At 36.5% G+C, this 26204-nt stretch overlaps 1 protein-coding gene across 1 annotated transcript; it reads right to left on the minus strand.

Annotated features, from left to right (window-relative positions):
* Positions 1-13441: 13441 nt before the first annotated feature.
* Positions 13442-18866, minus strand: LOC113768230 (thioredoxin-like protein YLS8). Its single transcript, XM_027312500.1, has 3 exons — positions 18694-18866; positions 16054-16201; positions 13442-13958 (listed from the first exon to the last, which is right to left on the minus strand). The coding sequence occupies exons 2-3, from the start codon at positions 16171-16173 to the stop codon at positions 13650-13652; spliced, it is 429 nt and encodes a 142-aa protein (XP_027168301.1). The 5' UTR covers positions 16174-16201; positions 18694-18866; the 3' UTR covers positions 13442-13649.
* Between the last annotated feature and the right edge of the window lie 7338 nt (positions 18867-26204).

The following is a 26204-nucleotide window of genomic DNA, read 5'->3' on the forward strand; positions in this document are numbered from 1 at the left end:
ACTTAAGAACGAGTTTAGCCACCCCCATTTGATCCAAGAAACTCTTCACAAGCCATGTCATGTGCGTAGCACAAAATTGGTTTCCTTAAAATCTTGATTTACTCCTCTTCTCCTAGAGGAACCAAATGACTAACATAGGAAGGATGAAACGAATGTGAGAACCATGAACCTTCGAACCTGAGAAAACCCACATCGACAGCATGGAAGAGATGCTTGAAACATTGTAATCTAGCCTTCCAAACATCCTAGTGAAATAAGACCAAACCTCTGTTGCAACTGGACTGGACCATAAAGAAACAAATGATGAATGGATTCCAAGCACTATAGCAGCAAGTACAACGAGAAGCAATTGAAAGACCCTTATGCTGCAAAACCGAATCCAACGACACCCAATCACGCAACAATCTCTAGACAAAAAATGAAACCTTGAGAGGAACTATCGAATCCCAAATAAAACTATCGATCCAAGAAATATTATGCTTTTGTCGAATCTCTTCCAGGCCGAAACCACAGTAAACTGACCAGATGAAGAGGGTAACCATACCATAAGATCATCTTGATCGCAGAAAAAAAGGCACTTTCAAAATAAGATCAACCGTATTTGATGGCAACCATTATCGAAGGAGGTCAACATTCCAGCCCTGCTCAATGTAAAATTCACCAACTAACAGATGAGGGGGGTTAATGACCCCCACTTGAACAGTCAACGGAGCCTCTCCACCCCACAAATCATGCCAAAAGTCCACCATTCTGTCAGGCTCTAAGCTTGCACCGCCTCAATGGTGCCTCAATGGTGGTTGGATAGTTAGAAGAGGAAAGAGAGAGAAAGGAAATAGGGAGAGAGAAGAGGATTAACAGAAAGAAAGGGAGAATTGGAAATTGGAGTATTCAGACAAAATGATCTTAACTAACTCGGTTACAATCACGTGGGGGTATTTATGCAATTATGCCCCAACCGACTCACTGAATACTAACTAGCTCTTAGTGAGACGACATCGTTTCTTGGGTCTGTACCCTGTGTATACCAAACGCTAGTAATCGTGAATAAAACGACAATGGCTATTATGCTGAGTTCCTGACAATTTTCCCCCCTTAAGCAAAGCTTGTCCTCAAGCTTGGAAGTCTGGAAATTGTTTGTCGATGAAGTCCTTGTCTTCCCACGATGATTCTGATTCGGGCAGCTGATCCCACTTCAATAGGTACTGGATGACTACTTGGGAGTTACGCAGGGTAGCTCTGCTTCTCAAGATCTTCTCAGGTTGGAGTAAGCATTGATCAGACGAGTCCCATGCAGGCAATACAGGATCAGTGCTCTAAGCACTTCCAATCCTCTTCTTTAACAGAGAAACATGAAATACAGGATGGATCCTAGCTCCAACAGGTAACTGCAACTTGTAGGCCACCGTCCCCAGATCTGGAACGGTCCATAGTACTTTGCTGTGAGTTTTAAGCTCTTCCGAATAGCCACTGTTTGTTGCCTATAGGGTTGCAGTTTGAGGAACACCCAATCCCCCACTTGAAGTGTACGTTCAGTCCTGTGCCTGTCAGCAAAACTTTTCATGCGACTTTGTGCCTTTGTCAGATTCTCCTTAATGAGTGATATGACCTTGAGCCTATCTTGCACCATGTTAACTGCAGCTGGTATAACACTGTCATGGAAGGGTCCCAAAGGAATGTGGCTGGGCTTGTATCCATATAACGCCTCAAATGGAGAGATTTGTAGATTGGTGTGGAATTGGTGTTGTACCAAAGCTCAGCTGTGGGTAGCCAGTTACTCCAATGCGAGGGATGTTCACTGCACATGCATCTAAGGTAGTTTTCCAAACATTGATTCACTCGCTCACTTTGACCATCAGATTGAGGATGATATGATGAGCTGTAGTGTAAGCCAACCCCCAGCAATTGAAACAACTCCTGCCAAAATTTGCTTACAAAAATCTTGTCCCTATCAGAAATTACAGATTCTGGTAAACCATGTAGCCTATACACCTGGTCAAGGAAGACTTGAGCTATTTGCTGTGCAGAGAAAGGGTGCGTAAGACGTATGAAGTGACTGAACTTTGTCAATCGATCAACCACTACCAAAATAGTGTCAAAACCATGAGATACGGGCAGCTGTTCAATGAAGTCCATTGATATATGTGACCAAGCTTGTTGTGGAACTGGGATAGGTTGCAGAAGCCCAGGATAGGGAACATTCTCATGTTTGCTCCTTTGGCACACATCACAAGATCTGACAAATGTGACAACATCCTGCTTGATTCCAGGCCAGTAGAATAGAGATTGTATCCTGCGCAGGCACCTCCTCTGGCCAGAATGTCCACCCACTGCTGAATCGTGCAAGGCCGTGATCACCTTGCTGCGAATATTGTTGGCAGCTCCCACATATAGTTTGTCCTTAAATTTAAGCATCCCTTTATCCAATTGGAAGTCTGTGACTGCATTGGGATCCAACAGGAGCTGAGCTATCTTCTGCTGAGCTTCACTATATCCTTCATAGCTTCCCACCAACTCTTGCATCCACGCTGGTTGCACTGTGGAGATTGCACACACAGCCTGGCCTGCTGCAATGTCCTCATAGGGTCATTCAAATCTCCTCCTTGATAGAGCATCTGCCACCCCATTGTCAGCTCCCTTCTTGTACTGGATTTCATAATCCAACCCTAATAACTTGGTGAGCCATTTGTGTTACAGTGGGTGGGTGAGCTTCTGCTCCAGCAAGTGTTTGAGGGCCTGGTGGTCAGTCTTGATGACAAAATGGTGACCGACCAAGTAATGCTTCCATTTGGTTACAGCTAGCACCAAGGCAAATAACTCCTTCTCATACACAGATAACCCCAAGTTCTGGCTAGATAAGGCTTTGTTGAGGAATGCTATAGGGTGACCCTGTTGCATCAATACTGCTCCAATCCCCACTCCACAAGCATCTGTCTCTATTGTAAAAGGAATATCAAAATCTGGCATGCTCAGTACCGGAGCTGTGGTCATGGCTCTCTTAAGGTCTTCAAAAGCCATCTGAGCATGGTGGTTCCATCCAAAGTTCTCCTTCTTCAATAGCTGAGTCAAAGGTTTGCAGATCATGCCATATCCCTTTATAAACCTTCTGTAGTATCCAGTTAGCCCCAAGAAGCCCCTGAGTTCCTTAACTGAGTTGGGGATTGGCCATGACAGGATACACTCCACCTTTTCTGGATCCATGCTGACCCCAACCTCAGAAATCACATGCCCCAAGTATTCCATAGATGTCTGAGCAAAAGAACATTTTGACTTCTTGTAATATAACTGATTATCAGTTAGGACCTGGAGTACAATTTTCAGGTGCTGTGCATGTGACTCTAGAGTGGGACTGTAGACCAGTATATCGTCAAAGAAAACTAACACAAACTTCCGCAGGAATGGCTGAAAGATTCGGTTCATCAAGGCCTGAAAGGTGGCTGGGGCATTTGTGAGGCCAAAAGGCATCACCAGAAATTCAAAGTGTCCATGGTGTGTTTGAAATGCAGTCTTATGAATGTCTGCCAACTTGACTCTCAACTGATGGTACCCTGCCCTGAGATCCAACTTAGACATATACTTAGTGCCATGCAACTCATCTAACAGCTCATCAATGTTGGGAATGGGAAACCTATCCTTGACAGTCACTGCATTTAGTTTTCTATAATCTACACATAATCTCCAGGTGTTATCTTTTTTCCTCACCAACAAGACAGGGGAAGCAAAAGGACTGGTACTGTGTTTAACAATCCCATTAGTAAGCATTTCTGCAACCTGCTTCTCAATTTCTGCTTTATGTGAGTGAGGGTACCTGTAAGGTTTGAGTTTAAATGGCTCTGCTCCTGGTTTGAGAATGATTTGGTGATCCAGCTCTCTTTCAGGAGATAATCCTGTGGGGGTAGCAAATATTTGAGGAAATTGCTGCAGGACCTGTTCTACCAACTCTGGAATGCTCCCTTTAAGGTCTTTAGTGGAGTTTGCCTGCAGGTGTGCACAACTCCTCTTTTTCTCCTGGATGAAAGACCGAAGGTCCCTTCCCCTTACAAGCTCCATTGTAGGCTGATTGATGAACCCCTGGAGGTGAAGTAACTCCCCTCTATTGCTGAGTGCAATGCTGAGGGTGTGGAAATCGAAAGTGATTGGGCTGAACTGGCACACCCAGTCCACCCCCAAGATAATGTCCCAACTCCCCAGCTCCATTATTTTCATGTCGAACTGGAACTGGTATTCTTGTATCCTCCAAGCCACTTTAGGACATGCTGCCCCACTGGTTATGTCTGTTCCATTTGCTAGGGTCACAGTGAAAGGGTTCACAGCTTGAAAGGGTAACTGCAATAAGGTAACAAGTCTGTGGTTGATGAAGCTGTCAGAACTCCCAGTGTCCACTAAGATTTTAACTGGCAAGCCCCCTATACTGCCAATCAACATAATCGACGTCCTCTGAATGGCCCCAGACAAGGCATTTAATGTCACTTCCGCCATCTCTCCAACTCTACCCGTGAATTCATCCTGCTCCCCTACTGCATCCTCAAAATCAGTACCATCTCCTTCCTCCACACTTAGGCAGTTCAGGCCTTTTGGCCTACACTGGTGCCCCAACCCAAACTTCTCCCCACATCTGTAACACAGGCTATTCTTGCGTCTGTACTGCAGCTCCTCTGCTGACAGTCTTCCAACTTCCTTATGTGCAACTTCAGTCTTTCTGGTATTGGGAGTTATTGCAGGTAGCCTGTAGGAACTCGGCATGTTTTGTCCGCCAGTTTGACCTTTGTACATCCCATACTTAGACTCCAGAGCAATCTTGCTAGAGGCTTTGGTCTGCTTACATTGCATCTCCAATGCATACTCTTGTAATTCCGCTACTTCAAATGCCTTGGACAATGCCTATGGTTTGAACATCTTCACCATAGGTTTAATCTCCTCTTTCAATCCACTGATAAAACTGGAGATGAAGTAGGATTCATCTAGTTTGGGGTTCTTAGTCAGCATTAAAGTTTTTAGTTCTTCAAATTTCTCCTCATATTCCTCCACCGTCCCTACTTGCTGTAGTTTGTTAAATTCCTCAACTATGTCAAGAGACCCCTTTCTAGAGAACCTCTCACATAGTAACTCACTAAATTCCTCCCAATTCAGTCCAGGATTCACTAGTTTCACCCCTTGGAACCAGTTGTCAGCTTTGCCTTCTAAGAACATTTCTACTACGTCCACTTTCTGGCAAACAGGTATCTGGTAATTCAAAAAGTATTTATGGCACTTCCTAAGCCATTCCCTAGGGTTCCCAACTGAGTACATTGGCAATTCTAATCTAGGCAAATTAGGAGTGAACATTCTACCTCTGAACTCTTGCTGATGTCCGGCCGTGTCTGCCTGAGTCGGCAGCCGAAGGTGCGAAGGCGGTGTGGGCAAAAGAGGTTCACCAGATCCTCCTTCATTCTCTTGGACTCCCTTGTCCTTCAACATCACCTTCATTAGTGCGTTGAACTTCTGCTCCAACTTGCCGAACTTCTGGTCCAAATTCCCCACCACTACCTCCATTCGTGAGTTACTCTTTTCCATCTCCTCCTGGAGCTTCTGCCGTGACTCATTCTGCCCAGAGGTATGCAGAGCGGCCATGGATTCGGCCAGTTCCTGGAGTCTGATCTCCTGCTTCTTCATTTGGTCTTCCAGAACTCGGTATCTTGTGCTTTCCGCCATGGAAGTCCTTCTTTTTCAGCAGCCAAGGATCGGCTGCTTTGATACCAACTGTCAGGCTCTGAGCTTGCACCGCCTCAATGGTGCCTCAATGGTGGTCGGATAGTTAGCAGAGGAAAGAGAGAGAAAGGAAATAGGGAGAGAGAAGAGGATTAACAGAAAGAAAGGGAGAATTGGAAATTGGAGTATTCAGACAAAATGATCTTAACTAACTCGATTACAATCACGTGGGGGTATTTATGCAATTATGCCCCAACCGACTCAATGAATACTAACTAACTCTTAGTGAGACGACATCGTTTCTTGGGTCTGTACCCTGTGTATACCAAACGCTAGTAATCGTGAATAAAACGACAATGGCTATTATGCTGAGTTCCTGACACATTCCCTATCCCAAACTCCGTCGAATTCAACATTCAGCAAAATCATGTACAGCCAATAAATGACGCCAAAAAGCAGAAGGCCGATCTATCTCTACCAACGAAGCATGAACTCCTTTAATATATTTTTGATGCATAAACTCAGACCAAATAGAATCATTCCTCCTTAGACGCCACCACAACTTACAAGCAAAGGCCTTAGACATATTCCTGAAGGACCGTACACCCAACCCACCTTCTTTAACCTAGAATCATAGACGTTCCCAGGATGCCCAATGAATCCTCTTAACTTTTAAGTTTTGATCCCAAAGGAAAGAATTGCAAATTCTTCCAAGACCCACCAACACAAAATTTGGTGGAGAAAGCACTTATAACAAATACATGGGAATAGAACTCAATGCATGACGTAACAGAACAATTTTTCCTCCCATGCTTACCAACTTAGAATTCCAATGAAAAAGTCGTTGTCAAAACTTAGAAATAATACCATCAAACACAACAGAACTCAACTTTCCTCTAACTAAGGGAAACCTTAGATATTTGACCGGGAATTCCTACTGCTGAAAAATATTTATTTAGTAGTTAGATTATCATTAGACTGCAATTATGTACTAAACGCATCTGATTTATGGCCTACGTTTTGTGTTTGTTGTGTTTGTTTGAATTTTTTTTTATTAAATTCAAACAGTGATACCCATGGGAAAAATGTGAAACTGAACTTGATGCCCAATATGAGGGGGGAGAATTGGGGATTTTTGATCATGTGGAGGTTACTGGTATTAGTCTATTTGAGACGCATAGAACACTGGAAAGTCAGGTTAGAGATTTTGGTGAGAAAAAGTAGTAACAGAATATGAATTTCCATATTGTGCTGATTATTTTGACTATGGTAGAGTGGTTGATTTGTACATAAAAGTTTCCTTTAGTGAATTGATAGAAGCACAATGGGGGTCTGACATTGATGATGCGGACTTTGTGTTAGGGGATGAATCTGATGATGAATATCATCTTGGCTCAGGGTCTGATTCTGGTGAGTTCCTAGAAAAAGATTCAGATTATGATTAGAATTCTGATGATAATGACTGAAGAAAATGTTGGTGAGCATTTAGAATTGTTGGGAATATAAAAAAGTAAGCAACAGCAGTTGAACAGGGAGGTAAAAAGAAATCAGTAGTGGAAAGTAGGAGACCCATGCTTGCTGATTCTGGGAGTAGTGATGACAATTCTGATATAAATGCAACGCCTGATTCAGATTCTGATCTTGATAGTCTTTATGGGCTAGATAAAGAGGAGTGCTCTCAAACCATTATGTTTGATCCTAAGAATGAGAATGACCCCAAACTTGAACTGAAGTAGGTTTTTGCCATTTTCAAGGAGTTTAAAGAGGCTGTTAGAACCTGGAATATTAAGAGAGGGAGAGCATTTAAATTTAAAAAAGTGGCACCATAAGAGTTAGAATTATTTGTCCTAAACGGGGATGTGATTAGCGCATATATGCTAGGAGAATGATAGGGGATGGTAGGCTAGAGGTTAGAACATTTCAGAGCAAGCACAATTGTGGGTTCTCATACCACAACAAGAGTGTGAAATTTGGTCGGATAGGAAGAAGGTATGTTAACACATTTAGGGAGAACCCGAGGTTGGATTATCTTAGTTTTAAGCAACAGGTAATGAAGGATAATAAGTGTTATTTAAGTAGACATCAAGGTTATAGAGCTAAAAAAATTGCCAAGGAGTTGGCCTAAGGTAGTGAAAAGGACCATTACAAAAAACTGCCTGAGTATATCAATAAAATTAGGAGAAGTAATCTAGGCAGTTGTTGGGATATGCAACTTTTTCTACATATTTTGTTAGATTATGTTTGATATCAAAATAATTTAGTTATTAGAAAATAAGGATATTTGTTAACCAAAGATCATATTGGTTTGTTAACAAATATTTTAGATAAGATTTGCTAGTAGTAGAAGATTATATTTTGTTGAGATTTTTAGGATAATTGTTAGTTGGATATTTTGCTAGTTTGTTTCATGTAATCACTATAAATAGTGAGTTGATGAATGTAGAACAAAAGCTCATTTTCTACCTTCAATACAAGTCTCTTATAAGCTTTTTTTGCAACACTAAGGTGTTGTTTCTTAGTTTATGCCCCAAAAAACCAACAGCAGTACTGTAGTAATGAAAGTGGTTGAGGAAGATGAAAAATTTCACAGATTATACATGTGTTTTGCTGGGGTGAAACAGGGGTTCTTAGACAGCTTGTAGGCCTCTATTTGGACTGGATGGGAGTTTTCTCAAAGGTGCAGCTGGTGGTGTGTTTTTTACAGCAGTTGGGATTGATCCAAATAATGGGCTCTATCCAATTGCTTTTCTGCAACTGAGGGAGAAACCAAGGATTTCTGGATTTGGTTCCTCACATTGCTGAGAGAAGATTTGAAAATTGAAAAAGACTATGAGTGGACCATAATGAGTGATAAACAAAAGGGGATAATCCAGGCATGTGAAGTAGTTTTTCCAAATGCTGACCACAGACTTCGTGTTAATCATTTGCACAGCAATATGTCAGCTGGTGGATTCAAAGGAACAATAATGAGAAAGGCCTTGTGGAAAGTAGCAAAGGTGACTACTCCTACACAATTCCAAAGAAGAATGGACGCAATTGTAGAACTTGATCTCGATGCTGCTAAGTGGTTAGAAGACAAGGCACCTGCTGAATGGAGTAGATCATACTTTAGAACCCATCCAAAGTGTGATATGTTGCTGTATAACATATGCGAGTCATACAATAGTAAGATTACAGGGGCTAGAGAGGAGCCAATTGTCCAAATGATGGAGTCATTAAGGCATTTTTTTCATGTCCAGAAAGTAGGAAAATAGAGATAGGGCCAGGAATAGGTAAATTAAATATGGCATCTGTTTAAAATCAGGAAAAGAATGAAGGGCAACAATGACAAGGCAACTTATTGTGTTCCATACATGTCAAAGGAAGCAAACTATGAAGTTGCTTGTCCTTATAGTAAAAAATATGCAGTCAATATTGAACATAGAACATGCAGCTGCAGAAAATGGGACCTGACAGAAATTCCCTGCTATCATGCAATATCAGCATTATGGATTGCAATGAAGGACCCTATGGAGTATGTTGATGATTGTTATAGTGTGAAGACTTACCTTAAATGCCATAACCACTGCATACTACCTATTAGTGAAGAGCAAGATTGGGAAGATGCTAATGTCCAGCCACCATTCCCACCAATATATGGCAGAGCACCAGGTAGGCCCAAGAAGCAAAGAAGAAAATCTGCTGATAAGTTACAACAAGCCAAAGAGAAGAGAACTAAGGCTAGCAGATTGGGACAAATATGTAAATGCACCCATTGTAGGGAGAGGGGCCATAACGCCAGAACTTGCAAGCTTAGAAAAGAGGCTGGTGGTACAACCAGTCAAGATACAGCCACTAAAGGGAGTCAAGATGCAGGTTTGGAGTCAGAAGTTCAACTTGATGCTAAATTGAGTAGCATCTCTGTGAGTAATGGTCAAAACTAAGTGTTTCTCCCTCTTATATTTGATTGTAATGTATTTGACCAATTTGTGGTACATTTCAGGTTGGATGCATCAGTCCACATGCAAAGAAGACAACTAGAAAGTTTGGCAAAAGACCAGCTGTAGTGTTCAACATTAATTGTTATTTCATGTTCTTTATAGCTTAACTAATGTACATGACCAACACTAATGGTTCTTGTGTCTTGTAGGGAAATGGCAGTAAAAGGACTGGAAAGACATCTGTCCAGAGGTCATTACAAAACAGTCAAGAAGTTGATGAGGAGAACATGGTATGTTCTACCCCTGTTGCTGAACCAAACCTGTATGAAGTGTTTGGAATTCCAGATCCTCGTGTAACACATAGTAGCCAACCATTTAGAATCAGAGAATTTCGAATCCATCTTGGACTCCCACCAACCTCTTGGCTAAATCCTAGTGGGCAGCAAGGCACAAGACCTGATGACAAGGGACTGATTGGTTGTGAATTACTTAGCTTTTGTCTTAAGCTATGTTGAGACTAATGCAGCCTGGACTGCAGCATGAGTTAGTATTTTTTTATTTTATGATCAATTATGGGCAATGATGCCTTTTTGCTGATTGTAATTGTCCAACTTGCTATTGAATGCAAGGTTGATGTATCTTCCGCTGCTCGAATTGATTCCCAGATTTTGGCTAGAGTTATTTCAAATGCTTGTGTCTTTATGGTTTGAGTTATGAATTTTGAGCAGGATTGTACCTTCCTCTGATTTACAGAGAGCATTACAAGTGAAATTTTTTTTACTACAAATGGGATTCGAATCCCCAACAGTTCAAAGAGGAATTTAGTTCCATTTTTTGTCACCACCGAACCAAAGCTCAGTGATTGTTCTCTGGTGCGGTGACCAAGCCAAGGGAAAAAAAATTCCGCTTCCAAAGGACCCTTGCCTTGGGCTTCCATTTTCAAGGTGACAGGCTACAAACACATAATAATATAAACCCATCCTAATTTTTATTTTTTTTTGGGTAAGTAATCCTAATTCTTATTATTTGAAATTAAAACCTGGGAATATATTGGCTAAAGTAAAATCTAAGAAATCAGATATACCATAACACTTTTTTTTTTCCCTTTTAGTAACAGTTTTGACCATACGCATTCAGGTTCTTAGCATAATTATATGATCATTAGGGAAATTGTCTTTGATTTCAGATGATATTTTCTTTTTAATTCAACTTCACAAAGCGATATTGATATTGATGGTAAGTGGCTTTAAAAAAGTAGATCTCATGCAACAGTGGAAGCAACAATGAAGGAAAACACAAGAGATGAAGGTTGTTGTTGATGACCTCTCTGTCTCTTCCGATGTATGTCTCCTTGATAAAAAAAGCCCACCTAGAGACGCTCAATTAAAAGAAAATAATTTCAGTAACTTGCGGGGTAAGTTGTTTTCCGCCCATTTGAAGGAAAATATTTTCCCATGCAAATATTTTCCCCACTTAATTAAGAGCCAAACAGCGGAAAATGTAGAAAATGTTTTCCGGAAAACATTTTACATCCAAACAAACACACCCTAGGCCTCTAAAGTTTGGAAAGGAAAATATACATTTAAAATTCTGGGAAACAAATGATTCTGATAGCAAAATATTAGTCCTGGTTAAATTGTACAGTACAACACTTCTAGTACATTACCAGCTACTCATTCCTGCCCTCCAAACAAAAAAGAACAAAATGTAGGACGAATACACTTTAGTTCTAAACTTGAAATCATTATAACCTATTAAAAAGCAGAGATTGAACGCAAATCTTGAAAGCTTTACCCTAACTATGATCGGATGACTAAAGCCCGGTCTTTAATCCATGGACAAGCCAATTTCTATGACGAGCTTTGCTTCTGATATGAAGAAATTAGCTACCAGGGTTTCCTCTTCGACTGGGGAAGAAAGTGGAGCAAGAGGGTAATAAAAGACACCATATCTATGAATTTTTATTCTAGAAAGAAAGATCCCAAGAATGCTAATTAATTAGTTAATACAATAATTAAACCTATTCTTTTGGCTTTAGTGTTTTGTCATTAGGTAAAAAGGAATAAAAAATTCTGCAAATAAGTTGTTAAGAGTTCCCACTTAAAAAAATGAAAAATGCGTTTTTAAGTGATGGGACAATAATCCATCAATTGTCCTCTTTCATGCAAAATTGAATAAATTGGACACTAAATTTATTCTGCACAATATATTACAAACTAATCACACAAATGTATAGATTGGTACTAAAACTACAATTCTCCCATTAAAAGAAAATTACCAAAGCTATTCAATCTTTTTGTGTCGCTATAATTAAAAAATTAAAAATTTTAGTTCACATTGAAAACCATAGACTAGATTAAAACTTTTTTTCCTTGTTATTCTACATGACAATCAAGATAACTAAATGACAACAATAACACCATTATGAAAATAAAATTTGAAAGTGAATCACACTGAAAATATTTTTAAAAAGAGTATTATTTTAGCAAAAAAAAAAACTACCCAATCGTCCCCATCACCTAAATAGTTTGCAATCCAAACAAGATTACACCACCTCATAGCGCAGCCATAAACCTGGATTCTGCAGGTTCACTGATCCCTACAACTAGAGGTGGCAAATCAACCCACTTAACTAAATTTATCCATACCCGCCCATGAATAGATGGGTATGGGTATCTTAAATTTTTGTATATGGGTATTGGGTATTAAATGGGTATTATTGGGTAACCCATCAAATCCAATTAATCCATTTAGAATTCTCTTCCCCCAAAGTTTCTTCTTTTCCCCCACCTTTTTTTTTTCAAATTTTTTATTTTGTCATGATATTAACTAGTTTTGTTTCATTATTATTATTATTATTTGTTGGTTTTATCTTATTATTTTAGTTTCTCTTAGTTTGTTAACTTGCTCATTTTTTAGCATTACCAATTTATGATAAATTTTAACCTATTTTCTTATCTTTATAAAATGAAATTTTAAATTTATATATGACAAAAATGTTAGGGGTTCAAAATTTTTGGATTAAGTTTTTATATTAATTTTTATAGTTCTTAGTTCAAATTTTTATATTCTTATTATTCAATTATTAAATAATAGGTAATTTTGTGACATAGAGTATAAATGAAAAAAAAATAGTAATTAAGTTTATTGAACATTATAAGTAAATATTTAAAACTAATGATGGATACAAAGAGTGGTATAAATTGATAACTTAGTTTGCAAAAATGAATTTAAATGAGTTTACAAAAAGTTAAAATAAATGGGTTGTAAATGGGTAATTGAGTTACCCAATTCATTTTTTGACTTACCCATTTATACCCATCTAATTAAATGGGTATAAATGAGTTGACTCACTCAAGGTTTGTAAAATCGGGATCCTACATAGGATCGATTTTAGTTTCACAGGATCGGATCGTAGAATCGTAAGATCCTACCAAAAGCTCTTAATTGCAATTAAAGGTTGCAATTCTTTGATAAATTACAAATATACCACAAATATTTTCATTTACTTGCAAAATGGAGCTTCGTATTTCACAAATTTACAAAAAAATTGTAGAATCGTACGATCCTACCGATCCTACGATCCTACGATCCTACACGATCCTACCGATCCTGCTACGATTCTATGCGATCCTACAAAAATTAATATGATTTGCGACTCTGCATACGATCCGGATCGATTTTGGTTATCCGGATCGTAGGATCGTACGATCCTACGATCCGGATCGCGATTTTGACAACTATGGACTCACTTATGCCAATTACCCATTTTACCCAACCCAAACCCGTTCAAGTCACCCATTTTGACACCTCTACCTACAACACACACAAACAAATACAAAACAAGATCTTAACTGATTATTGATTTCTAGGTCTAAAATTACAGTTTGCAAAGACATCCCAGTCAGCAACCTGATATTACTTTTACATGTCCACAATCAGGCGTGGCATCAGAAATATATCGCAGCAACAGAATCTTAGATCTCAATGTATATTATCACCTGTGCCATTAGACATTCAAGCGCATGCAAGACAAACAAGTGCTTAGTATCGGTACTTGGTAGAGTAATCTTTGGGTGCAATTACAAGACCACGACCTTTTCTTGCACCGCGGTACACGGTCTCAACAATGTCGATGAACTCCTGTTTGTCCTTCATTGCCCAGTTGATCTTGTTGTTGTTTCCAGTACCAAGATCAATCATGATGTGCTTGTTCCTAAAGAAAAACATAATTGTGGATGGGTCATACAGCTCATACATCGTATTGAAATCAGGCACCTCAGTTATATCAACCAAGTACATCACAGCAAAGTTCTTCATTGTCTCGGCAACTGATGCTAACACTTCATCCATCTGCAAATAAAACAAAAAAAGATAGCTGGTCAGAAAAACAGAAACCACTAGAAAGTGCTAACTCTAACAAGAAAAATCACATACTTCCAGAAAATTTTAAGTAATAGAACAATGAATAGAGCAACCAAAAGGTCAAAACACCACCAAAACAAACTAAACGAGGCATTTACTAAAGTAGAATATACGCAAGATGTGCATGCAGCTAAGTGACATTTTATAAGATCCCAAAGGTGAAAGAAGATCTGGGGCAGGTGAACATATTGAGCCATATTAAAGTCAGCTGTGCTGTTTGATACAGTGCTGAAAAGCTTACATCACCTTCCTTGACTTCTGGACAAACCACCTCTGCATTTAGCAAAACTAAAATCTACCCGAAGACAAACATAATAGTGTTAAATTTCTAAAAATAATGACTAAAACATTCAATGGGACTTTAACTCTTGACAATCTTGTATTTAAGTTGCTTTAAGAATTAAGAAGATAAAAAAGATAAATTCCCCATTCTATCATCAGAAGAAAGGACAATTAGAAAGAAACAGAAAGCACTTCCACATTCCTTATTGCTAACCAAGCAACCATCAACCATCACCCAGTCCCAACCAAGCAACCAACCCGGACTGTTCCCCTCCCAGGTCTCAAACCGCCAACCAAACTGTTCTTACTCCTACACTAAACTACCAAACCAATCTCCTCCTCCATCTTCTCTTGCTTATCCTGCTTCCCTATCGTTTCCAGCCATACTTAACCCCAAAATTATAGGCACCACATCAAAACCTCACCTCCCTGTGACTTTTTCTCACCGCCCTCACTACGCTTCTATCCCCTGTAGCCACTACCTCCTTTTCCCACCCTCTTAACAAATTGAAACAAACCTTTCCCCAGTAACCCTTTCAAACCTAACCACCAAAACACGCAGAGACCGTGACTCTCTAGTTGAAGTAGTTGGCAAAGATCGCATGAATGCATGTACTACTAATTGAATTTGTGGTCATGGCTCATATATATGTACTTTCAAGGAAATTTGCACTTTCACACACACCAAAATTTAATTTGCAAGATGATGACATCTTTTACATGTTGCACTTTCACACACACCAGAATTTAATTTGCAAGATGATGGCATCTTTACTGATTAAGACATGCTTTACATCATGATCGAGCATCTCCAGAATTAAAATGTGAAGATCTCTTTTATTCAACCCCACATGTTAAAGTGTGTGATATAATGTTTCATCTGTCAATATATGTTTGTTCTGGTGGGGGGAGGTCCTATGCATGTCTTCTCATGCAGCAGCCACCGTGTGTTCTGCTTTTGATTGCATTTGTGCTTATCCTTTAAGTGAATTTGTGTGGGTGATTGAGTAAAAAGATACACGTGATAGCAGAGGGAGCCAACCAAAGATTAACAGGTGGAGAGGGGAAAGATGACAAAGATTGACTGGTTCAGTTTACACAAGCTAATCATAATTAGCAAGGGTATTCTACTAACTCATATAATCATTTGATCGACAACTTAATTGCGTAATTTCTACATGCCAGAATTCAAAGGCTTCAATGGTCAGTCGGCCAAAACACAGCTAACCCATCAGTTACTTAAAAGTTGATCTCCATCTCAATCAACATGGATGGAATGAACATAAGTACCCACCCAGAAATTCTTTCTCCCAATTGCAGACAAAAAAACCAAGGATTTTATACAAGCAACTAAAATAAAATAACAAGGATCTAATGCCCTGTTCCTTGTGCTACAATACTTCTGACCTAAGAACATGGAGAAAGTAAAAGTGGCCTAGTCCATATTTTAATAAAACTAGAACTAAGGTTTTGTTCAAGTGAGTGAATCATCTCTGCTAACAGACAGGCTTTAAGACAAGTCAATAATAACAATTTTGTTTAAAAATAACATAAACAATGTAGATGACAGTATGCATAAAGAGAGAAATAATAAAATGACATTTGGAAGGATGTTAGAGGCCTTCTTCCTTCTCCTCTTCCTCTGTTTCCTCACTAACTCCCTCTTTAGTGAGAGAAAGAGAGAGTACACAAACCAAAAATATCAATTCACTTCCGTTGGACAAAAGGAAGGATGCTATACCTGCATACAAGTCTCATCCCAATCATGCCCGAACCTGATGATAACAAGTCGTTCCTCTTCTGCAAGGATAGCCTGGTCAACAGCCCAGCCAGAATGAAGGTGAGGCAGCAAGTATGACATCTCTCTTGCTCTCTCTTTACCTCGTTACCTATCAAAAAAGAATGTAGCAAACAACGTGTAAGCTGCAAAGAATTCTCTATGAGGCTTATTAAATTATCATACAAATATTTAAAGCACTACTGGTCAAAGCAGAACAAGAGGCGAAGAATACAGAAATTAGTGGAATGCAAGAAAGAGGAAGCAATACAAGATCATAATCTTTTCAACAAAACTGCATTTTTGACTAACCAAATCTTTGTAATACCCACCACTTAAAAGGCAATATTCTATATTGATTAGGATTAGAATTCGTACTTGAAACAGAGACCTAAATAAATTTGATCATTCCACCAAATGACAACTAAGCCCCAGAGATCATAAACTGATACAATTAGGGGGCGCTTGGTTCAAGCTTAGGAATTGGAATTGGAATTGGAATCATACAAAAAAACTTTGTATGGGTTTTGGACAAAGGTATGATTACAAATGGGGCTGCTTGGTAAATATTGGTAAGGAATGGGTATCAAATTTAATAATCAATTTTTTACCTTTAATTTCTTTTTTCTTTTCATATCTTTCTTCTTTCTCGTTCAAATGCTTATCCCACATACTCATCCACCATATATATATTCATATATAAATATTAATTATCTGTTTAAAATATATTTATAAATATTTATAAATATAAATATAAATTTATAAATATATTTATTTCAATTTTGTTTTATAATATGTAATATAATATGTAATACATATTATAAAACAAAATTGAAATAAATATATTTATAAATTTATATAAATAAATATATTTATTTATTTATATAAATATAAATATATTTATATTTATAAATATTTATAAATATATTTTAAACAGATAATTAATATTTATATATAAATTTATAAATATATTTATTTCAATTTTGTTTTATAATATGTAATATAATATGTAATACATATTATAAAACAAAATTGAAATAAATATATTTATAAATTTATATAAATAAATATATTTATTTATTTATATAAATATAAATATATTTATATTTATAAATATTTATAAATATATTTTAAACAGATAATTAATATTTATATATGAATATATATATGGTGGATGAGTATGTGGGATAAGCATTTGAACGAGGAAGAAGAAAGATATGAAAAGAAAAAAGAAATTAAAGGTAAAAAATTGATTATTAAATTTGATACCCATTCCTTACCATAAATATAAATATATTTATATTTATATAAATAAATAAATATATTTATTTATATAAATTTATAAATATATTTATTTCAATTTTGTTTTATAATATGTATAGTAATATATATTAATATGTATATTTCAATTATGTATATTATATATATTATATCAATTGAAATAAATAATATATATTTATATATAAATATTTTTGTTTAAAATATATTTATATATATTTATAAATTTATTTATATTTATATTTATATAAATATATTTGTTTATATATTTATATAAATATATTTATTTCAATTTGTATATTTCAATTAATATTTATATTTTATTATATATAAATTATATTAATATTAATATGTATATTAGATATATTATATCAATTGAAATAAATATATATATTTATAAATATATTTATATAAATATATAAATATATATTTCAATTTTTTTATAATATTTATATTAATATATGTATATTAAATATATATTAATATACATATAAATATATATTAATATACATATTATAAAATAAAATTGAAATAAAAAATATTATATATATAAATAAATAAATATTAATATATAGAAATAGAGCCAGTATATATTTAAAAAAATCCCAAAAATAAATTTTTTTTTTTAAGATTTGGGAATCAAATGTGGGATTCATCAAAACCCTCCAATCTACTTGGTATTGAGAGTGACTGATTTTTCATGAATCATTCCAAGATTTCAAAACCTATACCCATTACCCAAGCAACAATTTTGGGGTTCAATCCAATTCTTGATTTCTATACCCTCCAACCAAGCACCCCCTTAGTCTTCTAACTTGGAAGGGAGAAAAAAATTTAAAAAAAATGAACACACGACTTTTCTGCAAAGTTCCCGCACCATAGATGGACTCCCAACAAAAGCTAGAAAAGACTTAAAATGTGCCGTCCAACAAAATTTGATTGAAAAAAGGGCCAAATTTTTACTTCTTGTTACAAATAAACCCTAAAAGCCCTGTGAATCTTAGACTGTAAAACAAAACTTACACAGAACATCTAACAAATTCGTGTACATCAAAACCCATCAAACAGAAGAACCCTGAAACTATAGGTGCAGGTGGACCATAGTGATCACTAGAATTCTAATTACATAAACCCAGATAATAATTCAATTTTGGGGAAAAAACCCAAGAAACAAGAAGAAATCCAGAAACAATGAAAACCAAACGGAAGTAGAGAAAACCCAGATTCTTTTTTTTCAGAAAAATAAAAAAAAAAACCTTGGTTCTTGACAATTTCGGTAGAATTTCGATGAAGAAACAGATAAACAGATTAATTCAACTATCATACCGCAAAAATTTCCACAGAAATTGGCGCCTCGAGCGTTCGAGAAGCTTTCTGCTGTTACCTGCTCTGCTAATTCAGCAATTAACCGAAAATCGAATGGATTGGAGGTTGGAGAGTGCGTGGTGGTTGTGCCTTTTGGGCAAAACCCGGTTTTTGTTTTTCTTTCCTTTTTTACAGCGTCGGCTCCAATCGCGAAGCTACTAGAATTTGGTCCTTGGCACGTTAATTTGGGTATCCTGCTATTTAGTATTTGCCCCTCTTGAAGTTGTGATGATTAGTGTTTTGCCCCCAAAATTTGCACCAAGGGGCTTCATACCCTCAAAATGCAATGTAGTTTACCAAACTAAACATCTAGATAACCTAATGGATATTGGACAGTACATTTTTTTTTTTTCGAGTAGGAGATCGATGAGATTTAAGAAGTGAAAAGGGAAAGGAAGAATTTCAATCTAAGATAAAACTCTAAATCATGAACACCTCAACTTTGGTTTTCGAGAAGGAGATGAGTGAGATTTAAGAAGTAAGAATGAAATGAAAGAATTTGAATCTAGGATAAGACTCTAAATCACGAGCACCTCAACTTTAGTCACTAAATCAAAGTTTCTTCCGTAAATACTAGATAGTATTTTTTTTAATCAGCAAACCCCTTGCATGGGAAGGGGATGCCAGTCCCAAATTTTATTAATCTCAAAAAACATTCAAGTACATTGGGGAGGGGGGCAAAAACCTATCCTCCATTATATGAAAGACTAGCCAGCCGACATCTCTAACGAGTCTTAACATAGGGGAAAACTTATACTATCCTGATGAATGACAGTTTTACGAGTCAGTAGCCATGTTGGCTTCTCTAAAAACTTGAATTAGAGAACTTTGTATCCTGTTAAACTTGGGATGTTCAATAATGAGTTACACAAAGGCCATTGGCTCTGTTTGGATTCTCCGTTTTTTGAAAAATAATTTTTTCATATACAATGTTACAGTATATCTTATTCTTTCATCTATCACCACTACCCACCACTACCACCATCCCCTTCTTCCTCCTCTTTTCTCTCCCTCCCTCTTCCTCCTTCCCCTCTTTCCTCTCCTCCCCTATTCCTCCTCCCCTCCTCTCTTCCGCTTCCCATCCCCTTTCCTAGCACACCCATCGAGGCCATATATTAGAGGAGGGGAGGGGAGGGGAGAGGTGGGGTGTGGCAGGAAAGGGGAGGAGAGAAGGGTAAGAGAAGGAGGAGGAAGAAAGAGAGAGAGGAAGAGGAGGAGGAGGAAGGGGGTGGTGGCGGTTAGGCTTGCTCACGACTCGTGCTGCTCGCGAGCAGCTCGAGTGAAAGCTCGACTCGAGCTCGATCAACACGAGCTCGAGTAGAGCTCGAGCCGTTCGTTAATACAAACGAGGCGAGCTCAAGTCTTCATTTCTTAGGCTCGATAGCTCGATGAGCCGCTCGTTAGGCTCTAGTAAATGCGAACATATAAAAATACCCCTGAATCAATTAAAATTTACAACTTATTCTGTTTCTCACTTCCTTTATTAGGTTACCTAATTTTCCTTCCTCACTTTCTCCAATCGAACTTCTTCCTCGACCGAGTGTCCCAGCTGCCAAACTCCTAATTCGTACTTCCGCCACCACCATCTCTGCTAGCTCCACCTCCACCACTTCCGCCAGCTCCACTTCAGCAACCTCCATGCAGCACAAGAAGCTGAGTTTCTTTGCTTTCTTTCGTCACAAAAAATGAAAAAGTCAAAGCAGCAGACCTGCGCAGGGCTTCTTCCTTCAATAGCGGAGAGCAGGGCCAAAGCTCTACTTTGTCTCACCACCTGGAGAGGCTTCGTCACCCGGTCTCAGATATCTAGCCGATGTCTTCTCACTCTGTCTTGCTTTTCTTATTTTCCTTCTCTTTAACAACGAAGTTGCAATGTCCAATTTGCCTATTTTTGATGTGCTAGGAAAAGTTCTAGGTCCGGGGCGGGCTGATGGCTCTGGTGAATATGAGTGGAAGGAATTTAGAATCATCTTCAAAGAAGTTAGGCAAACCAAGTAGTGGCAGACAAATCAAATAGTGGACTATTTTTTTGCTGGTTTCTTTTGCTGGACTATCTTTTGTTTCTTTTGCAGACAAACTCAAGCTGACTTCGAGCTCGAGCTCCTAACAAGTTAGAAATCGAGCTAAATTCGAGTGAAACGCGAGCCAGAAAATCGAGCGAAACTCGAGTTGCTCGCGAGCCAGAATTCGAGCTAGACTTGCGAGCCATAAGCGAGTCGATCTCGAACTTGTCTTTTCCTAAATCGAGCCGAGCTCGAGCTTCATTTTACGAGCTCGAGCTTCATTTTACGAGCTCGAGCTCGAACTCAAGCTGGCATATAAATAAGCCTAACTCGACTCGATAATTTTAAAATTCGACTCGGCTCGACTCGTTTGCACTCCTAGTGGCGGTGGTCAGTGATGGTGATGGGTGGTAGTGCTGATTTTTCAAAAATATTCTAAAAATTTTTAAATTTTAAAAATACTCCAAAATATATGCCAAAAACATCCACAGTAAAAGTTTTTCATATATGTTGCTATAATAAAATATTTCAAAAATATTCCTGACTCATTGAAATTTAGCCTTGTTCCTCTCACACCATGAAAACCACAATACAACAAATGGCATCGCACATCTAGTGTGCGTCAATGAGATCATGGGTATAGAGTGAAACCAAGATTTCAATAAAGTCAAGACAGAAGAAAAGGCCTGCTCAGGATTTCCGAACACTTTTTAGAGTGATTCCATACTTGAGTTGCCAACCGGCTATCTTCTAATAAATGCCAAACTGACTCAGCAGAAGAACAACACAAACATCTTGAAGCTAAAACCATCCCTCAGTCTTGAAGATTGTCATCAATGGGCGAAAAATTGTGCGAACTCTCCAAACAAAAAAGGACAACTTCAAGGCACCAATGGATTCCATAAAGCCTTATAAACTAAGGAGGTATACTTTTTTGCCGAACATTTTCCCAGGTGGAGGAGGTTGAAAAATTCCCATCAGAAGACAAATACCAGACCTCCTATCACTCTAATTTTGCTGGAAAGCTAGATTAGAAACCAAAATCACAAGATCTTAAGGTAACCACTTGCAAAAACGGCTCCGTTTGGATTGGCCATTTTTTTAAAAACAAGTTTTTCAAATACAATACTACAGTAATACACAATAACTCAAAAAATATTCCATCTATACAATATATCAAATATTTCAAAAAAAATTTATAGTAAAAATTTTTCATATACACTGTTACAGTAAAATTTTTCAAAAACACCCCCCAAAAACAATTAATCCAAACAGAGAACATACCTTTATTGACAAAAATTTAACTACTTATAGAAAAAGTGGATTATGTTTTATTAAATCCTCTAATGTTAAAAATCATGATATTATGTGTAATTATTGTTGTCAATATGATTATTTGAAAAATAATTGTAATGTGAAAAGAAATGTTAACTTAGAAATGCAAATTATTTGGGTATTGAAAAATACCATTAACCCCTTTGGACCCAAGAAGAAATGGGCACCAAAAATAATTTCTCTTGTATAGCTACACCTTGAAGAAATTGACCAAGTGAAGACTAAAAGATGCCACAAAATGTTACTTGGTGTCAAAAGTATGAAGAATTTGAAAGATTGAAAAGAGTGGAAAGGTATAAGAAGAAAGAGTGGTAATGAGGTCTATCTTAGATTACAAAGGTGATAAACTCTTAAATAAATATAAATTCTGTCCATAGAGAAGATGGCAAGGAATGGGTTTGCTCTGGAAGTCATGGGTGGGGCCAGAAATAGAACAGTCAATGGGGCCGGACTCGCCCGAACTAGACTCGTTTGGCTCGAGAAAAGCCCATTGAATCCGACCACTCAATGAGTCAGTTTGAGTTTGGACCTAAAAAATAGACCCGAATTAAATATTAGCCAAGTTCGGGTCTCATTAGGTTCAAACCCGATATAGACCTAATTTTTTAATTATCTATATATATAATTATATATATAATATAGTTATATATCCAAATATATTATTACTAATTACTAAATATATACAAATTACAAAATACAAAAATACATCTGAAAACTCTCTACTAGCTTTCTTGTGAGCCAATATTGGTATTGCATAACTGAAGTTTTAACTTTTCTTATTAGTTGAGTAAATTTTTGTGTTGGTATAATATTGGTTGATTTTTTTTGGTCTAGAATTTCTAGCAAAAACACAAATCATCAAACATGTTTGGATTCAAGTCACAAGGCTATAAAGAAGTTCAAACCTTTGAAAACGTATTGGCTTATAACAGCATGTTTTATTACTATTTTTCGTTTACTTTGAGCAAATTAAATATAAATATTGTTGAAAAATTCTTGGTTTATATACTGTTTAAGAACTACTACTTGTTCATGTTTAGTTTTAATGTTGTAGCCTTGTGAATGTTAAATTAGTTTTACAACTTAATAGTTATAGTAATTATATTAAGAAAATTGAGGGGTAACAAGTGAGTTTGGACTAAGTTCGAATAAGGCTCAAAACTCGAATATTTTGTGAGTTGAGTATAATTTTCATATTTATTAATCCGAAACTCATGGTTCGGAACCCGAAAGTGTTACAAATTAAATGAGTTGAGCCTGAATTTATGAAAACCCAACTCATATGGCCTGATTGACAGGTCTAGCCAGAAAGGAGGAAAGTAGCAGGTGGCAGGTTAAAGGGCTAGGAAAATGGTTAGAGGGGGTTATATTTACTTAATGATAGTAATTTTACTTAAGAAAAATATTAAATTTACATTTAATTATCATTTTATGAGATTAAATTTAGTTAACAATATTAGTTTCAGATTTCTACTTTATTTATTAAACTTATTCAACAATGTTGTCAATATTTTAGTTCATAAATTTAGGAAAGCTACAGGTGAACGCATTTTCACTAAGTTATTTTACTGTCACAGGCATAGGATATTTATTGTATATGGACATATTTGGACTCAAAATTAACCTTGATAATAAAACAATAAGATTCATCTTCTTCTCTCATGGTAATTTTTTTGGTTTTTTTATGTTCTTAAAATGTAGCCTACAGCTTTTTTCTTTTTATGATAATATTAAAACAGCATACGTTAAGTAACATGCTCTATTGGATTTTTTTTTTACTTTACTTTTGCGTACTAATCATATCACGCAACTAAACGAAAAAGGTAAAATGTAAGATGGTATGTGACCATATTGTTGTATACGCAAGTTGTGCAACTCAAACATCTGTTTAGAGCTAAGAAATGGATATGTAGGCGGACAAGCAAGGGAGAGGGAGACGCATGATTCTGAATTCCTCCTACTTTTGTACTCTTTCTGTTCTATTGAAAGTATTATACTTTTTATTTTTGAAATGTTTCAAAATATTTGTTATGATGAGAAAGTTAAAAACACTTTTTAGTCTTTCATTTTGATATATTTTCTCCCTTTAATCATATGCATATTATCATTCAAATTCAAATTTGAATTTGTAGTGGTAAGATTAGAAAGAGAAGCACAAATATTACAATTAAATCCTTATTTTTAAAAAGTTGAATTTTCAAAACATAACAAAATAATTGGAACAGAGGAAGTAATTTTTTTAGTCCATCGACCGGCACCTTAGTCTAATCGAGCTAGTGCGGACACTTCTAGATTAGACAATGCTTTTGCTCGAGGACTCCAAAGAAAATAAAATACCATATAAAAAAATGAAACTGGGATAGGTCGTGTAGAAGCTAGTGGAATAGATTTGAGTGAGCGTAGTTTGGATGCCAGTGAAAATTTGCTGATTCGCTGGCCTTACGTACACAGTGCCAGTTAATGGAATTGTCATGTTGTGTTTTGAAATTGTGAGAAAAATGTAATAAATTTGGATTAGTACGATTCATATTATAACACATTTTGTGGAAACTGTAGTAAAATTGGATTAGTACGTTTCATATTTGATACAACATTTTGTGTAAAAGTCCCATATGAAATTTGGAATTCGCTATTAGGCTTATGCTTTCTTTGCTATGAATATACAAAGACATAGGTCTGTTTACAGTTGCAAACGTATTAAATCAATTCGGTCAAAACTCAATTCGAATCCAGTCATCAAACTCGAGCCTACCAAACTGGAGTTGAGCATAAGACACTCTATTAATTGCTCATCGAGCAACTCGAGTATGTATTTTTTCATTTTTAATAGCAGAATTACATGTATGTATTTAATATTTTTATTATTATTCATTTGCAAAAAATCATAATAATTATTTCTCTTTTTTTTAAGCTCGAACTCAGCGTTTTTTATTGAGAGTTTATTGAGTCCAAACTCGAGTTTAAACTTTCATAAGATTGAGTCGGACTCACCTCCATTAGACTAAGACTCGACTCATTTGATTCATTTGCAACCATAGATGGGTGCACATGTAGAACCCACCTCTAGAGCCCACATATTTATCTCATGGTTACATAGGTGCATCCCGGTTCATAACAGGAAAAAAAAACATATATAAACAACGATGATAATGGCTAAAATTGTGATATTTTTAAATGTGTTTTGTATTGTTTTTGAGTCAATTTGTAAGCTTAATTGGTATAAATTGTCTATTTGATGTCACTAATTTGCACCTTAAGTTGATAAATGAATTAATTGTGATTTTTGTGCAAAATCTCTTTATTTTTGTAAGTAAAATGATCAAACTCAATTAGAGGCAAAATGAGTGATCAGATTAGAAGCTTAAAAAGTCACAATAATAGTTAAAAGAAGTGGTGCAAGGAAAGGATGAAGTTGAATAAAAAAAAAAGAAGAAGAGGAAACCGCCCGCGGTTTCTCCAACAGTTTGTAGCCAGTGAAGTCATTTCGCACTGCTCTGCACAATCTCTGGGAGAATTCCTCCAGGGATGGATTCGTCTAAGGGATTCATGGTGGCTGCAACTTGCCAACTTGCATGTTTCTTGTTTCTTTCTTTATCTTGGACAAGACACAAAAGAACATTTTGTACCAACTTTTGGAGGATCTAGGAGCTTAATTCTTTTGTTGACTCTTAACAAGAAAGAAACACATTATTGAGGAGAGAGATTACCTCGTGACAAGAAGGAGAACTTTTCTTTCTTTTCTCTCTAGTTTTAGTTTTAGTGATAGTTTCAAATCTAATTTTCATTTCTCTTGAAAAATTTGAAGAACTCTTGATGTAACAATGTATTTTTGATGGCAATGAAAATGATGAAACTTGAAGATCTTGTTTCTTCACTTGAACCAGCATTTATTTCTCTTTACTCTTTTTATTGTTTCACTAATGTTTAGTTACATTGATGACATGAACTTTGTTGTTAAATCTACTATGTCTAGCTAAATCTTCTTGTTCTAGGGGTAGGTGAAGCTATTTGTGCCTTGATTATGGTTAAATAAAGTTGATTATTGCTATATCTTGTACTTACTAGTTAATTTATTCTTGTTTCAACACTTGTGAATGCTTGATCACCATTTACAAGCCATGCTAGTTATTGTTAATC

The sequence above is a fragment of the Coffea eugenioides genome, chromosome 4 (assembly GCF_003713205.1).
Source record: "Coffea eugenioides isolate CCC68of chromosome 4, Ceug_1.0, whole genome shotgun sequence".
NCBI classification, from domain to species: Eukaryota; Viridiplantae; Streptophyta; class Magnoliopsida; order Gentianales; family Rubiaceae; genus Coffea; species Coffea eugenioides.

Excerpts from the sequence above, each read along its gene's own strand:
- LOC113768230 (XM_027312500.1), bottom strand. The coding sequence starts at position 16,173 with ATGTCATACTTGCTGCCTCACCTTCATTCTGGCTGGGCTGTTGACCAG. Across the intron at positions 13,959-16,053 it reads GGGATGAGACTTGTATGCAG|ATGGATGAAGTGTTAGCATC; the intron begins GTATAGCATCCT and ends TTTTATTTGCAG.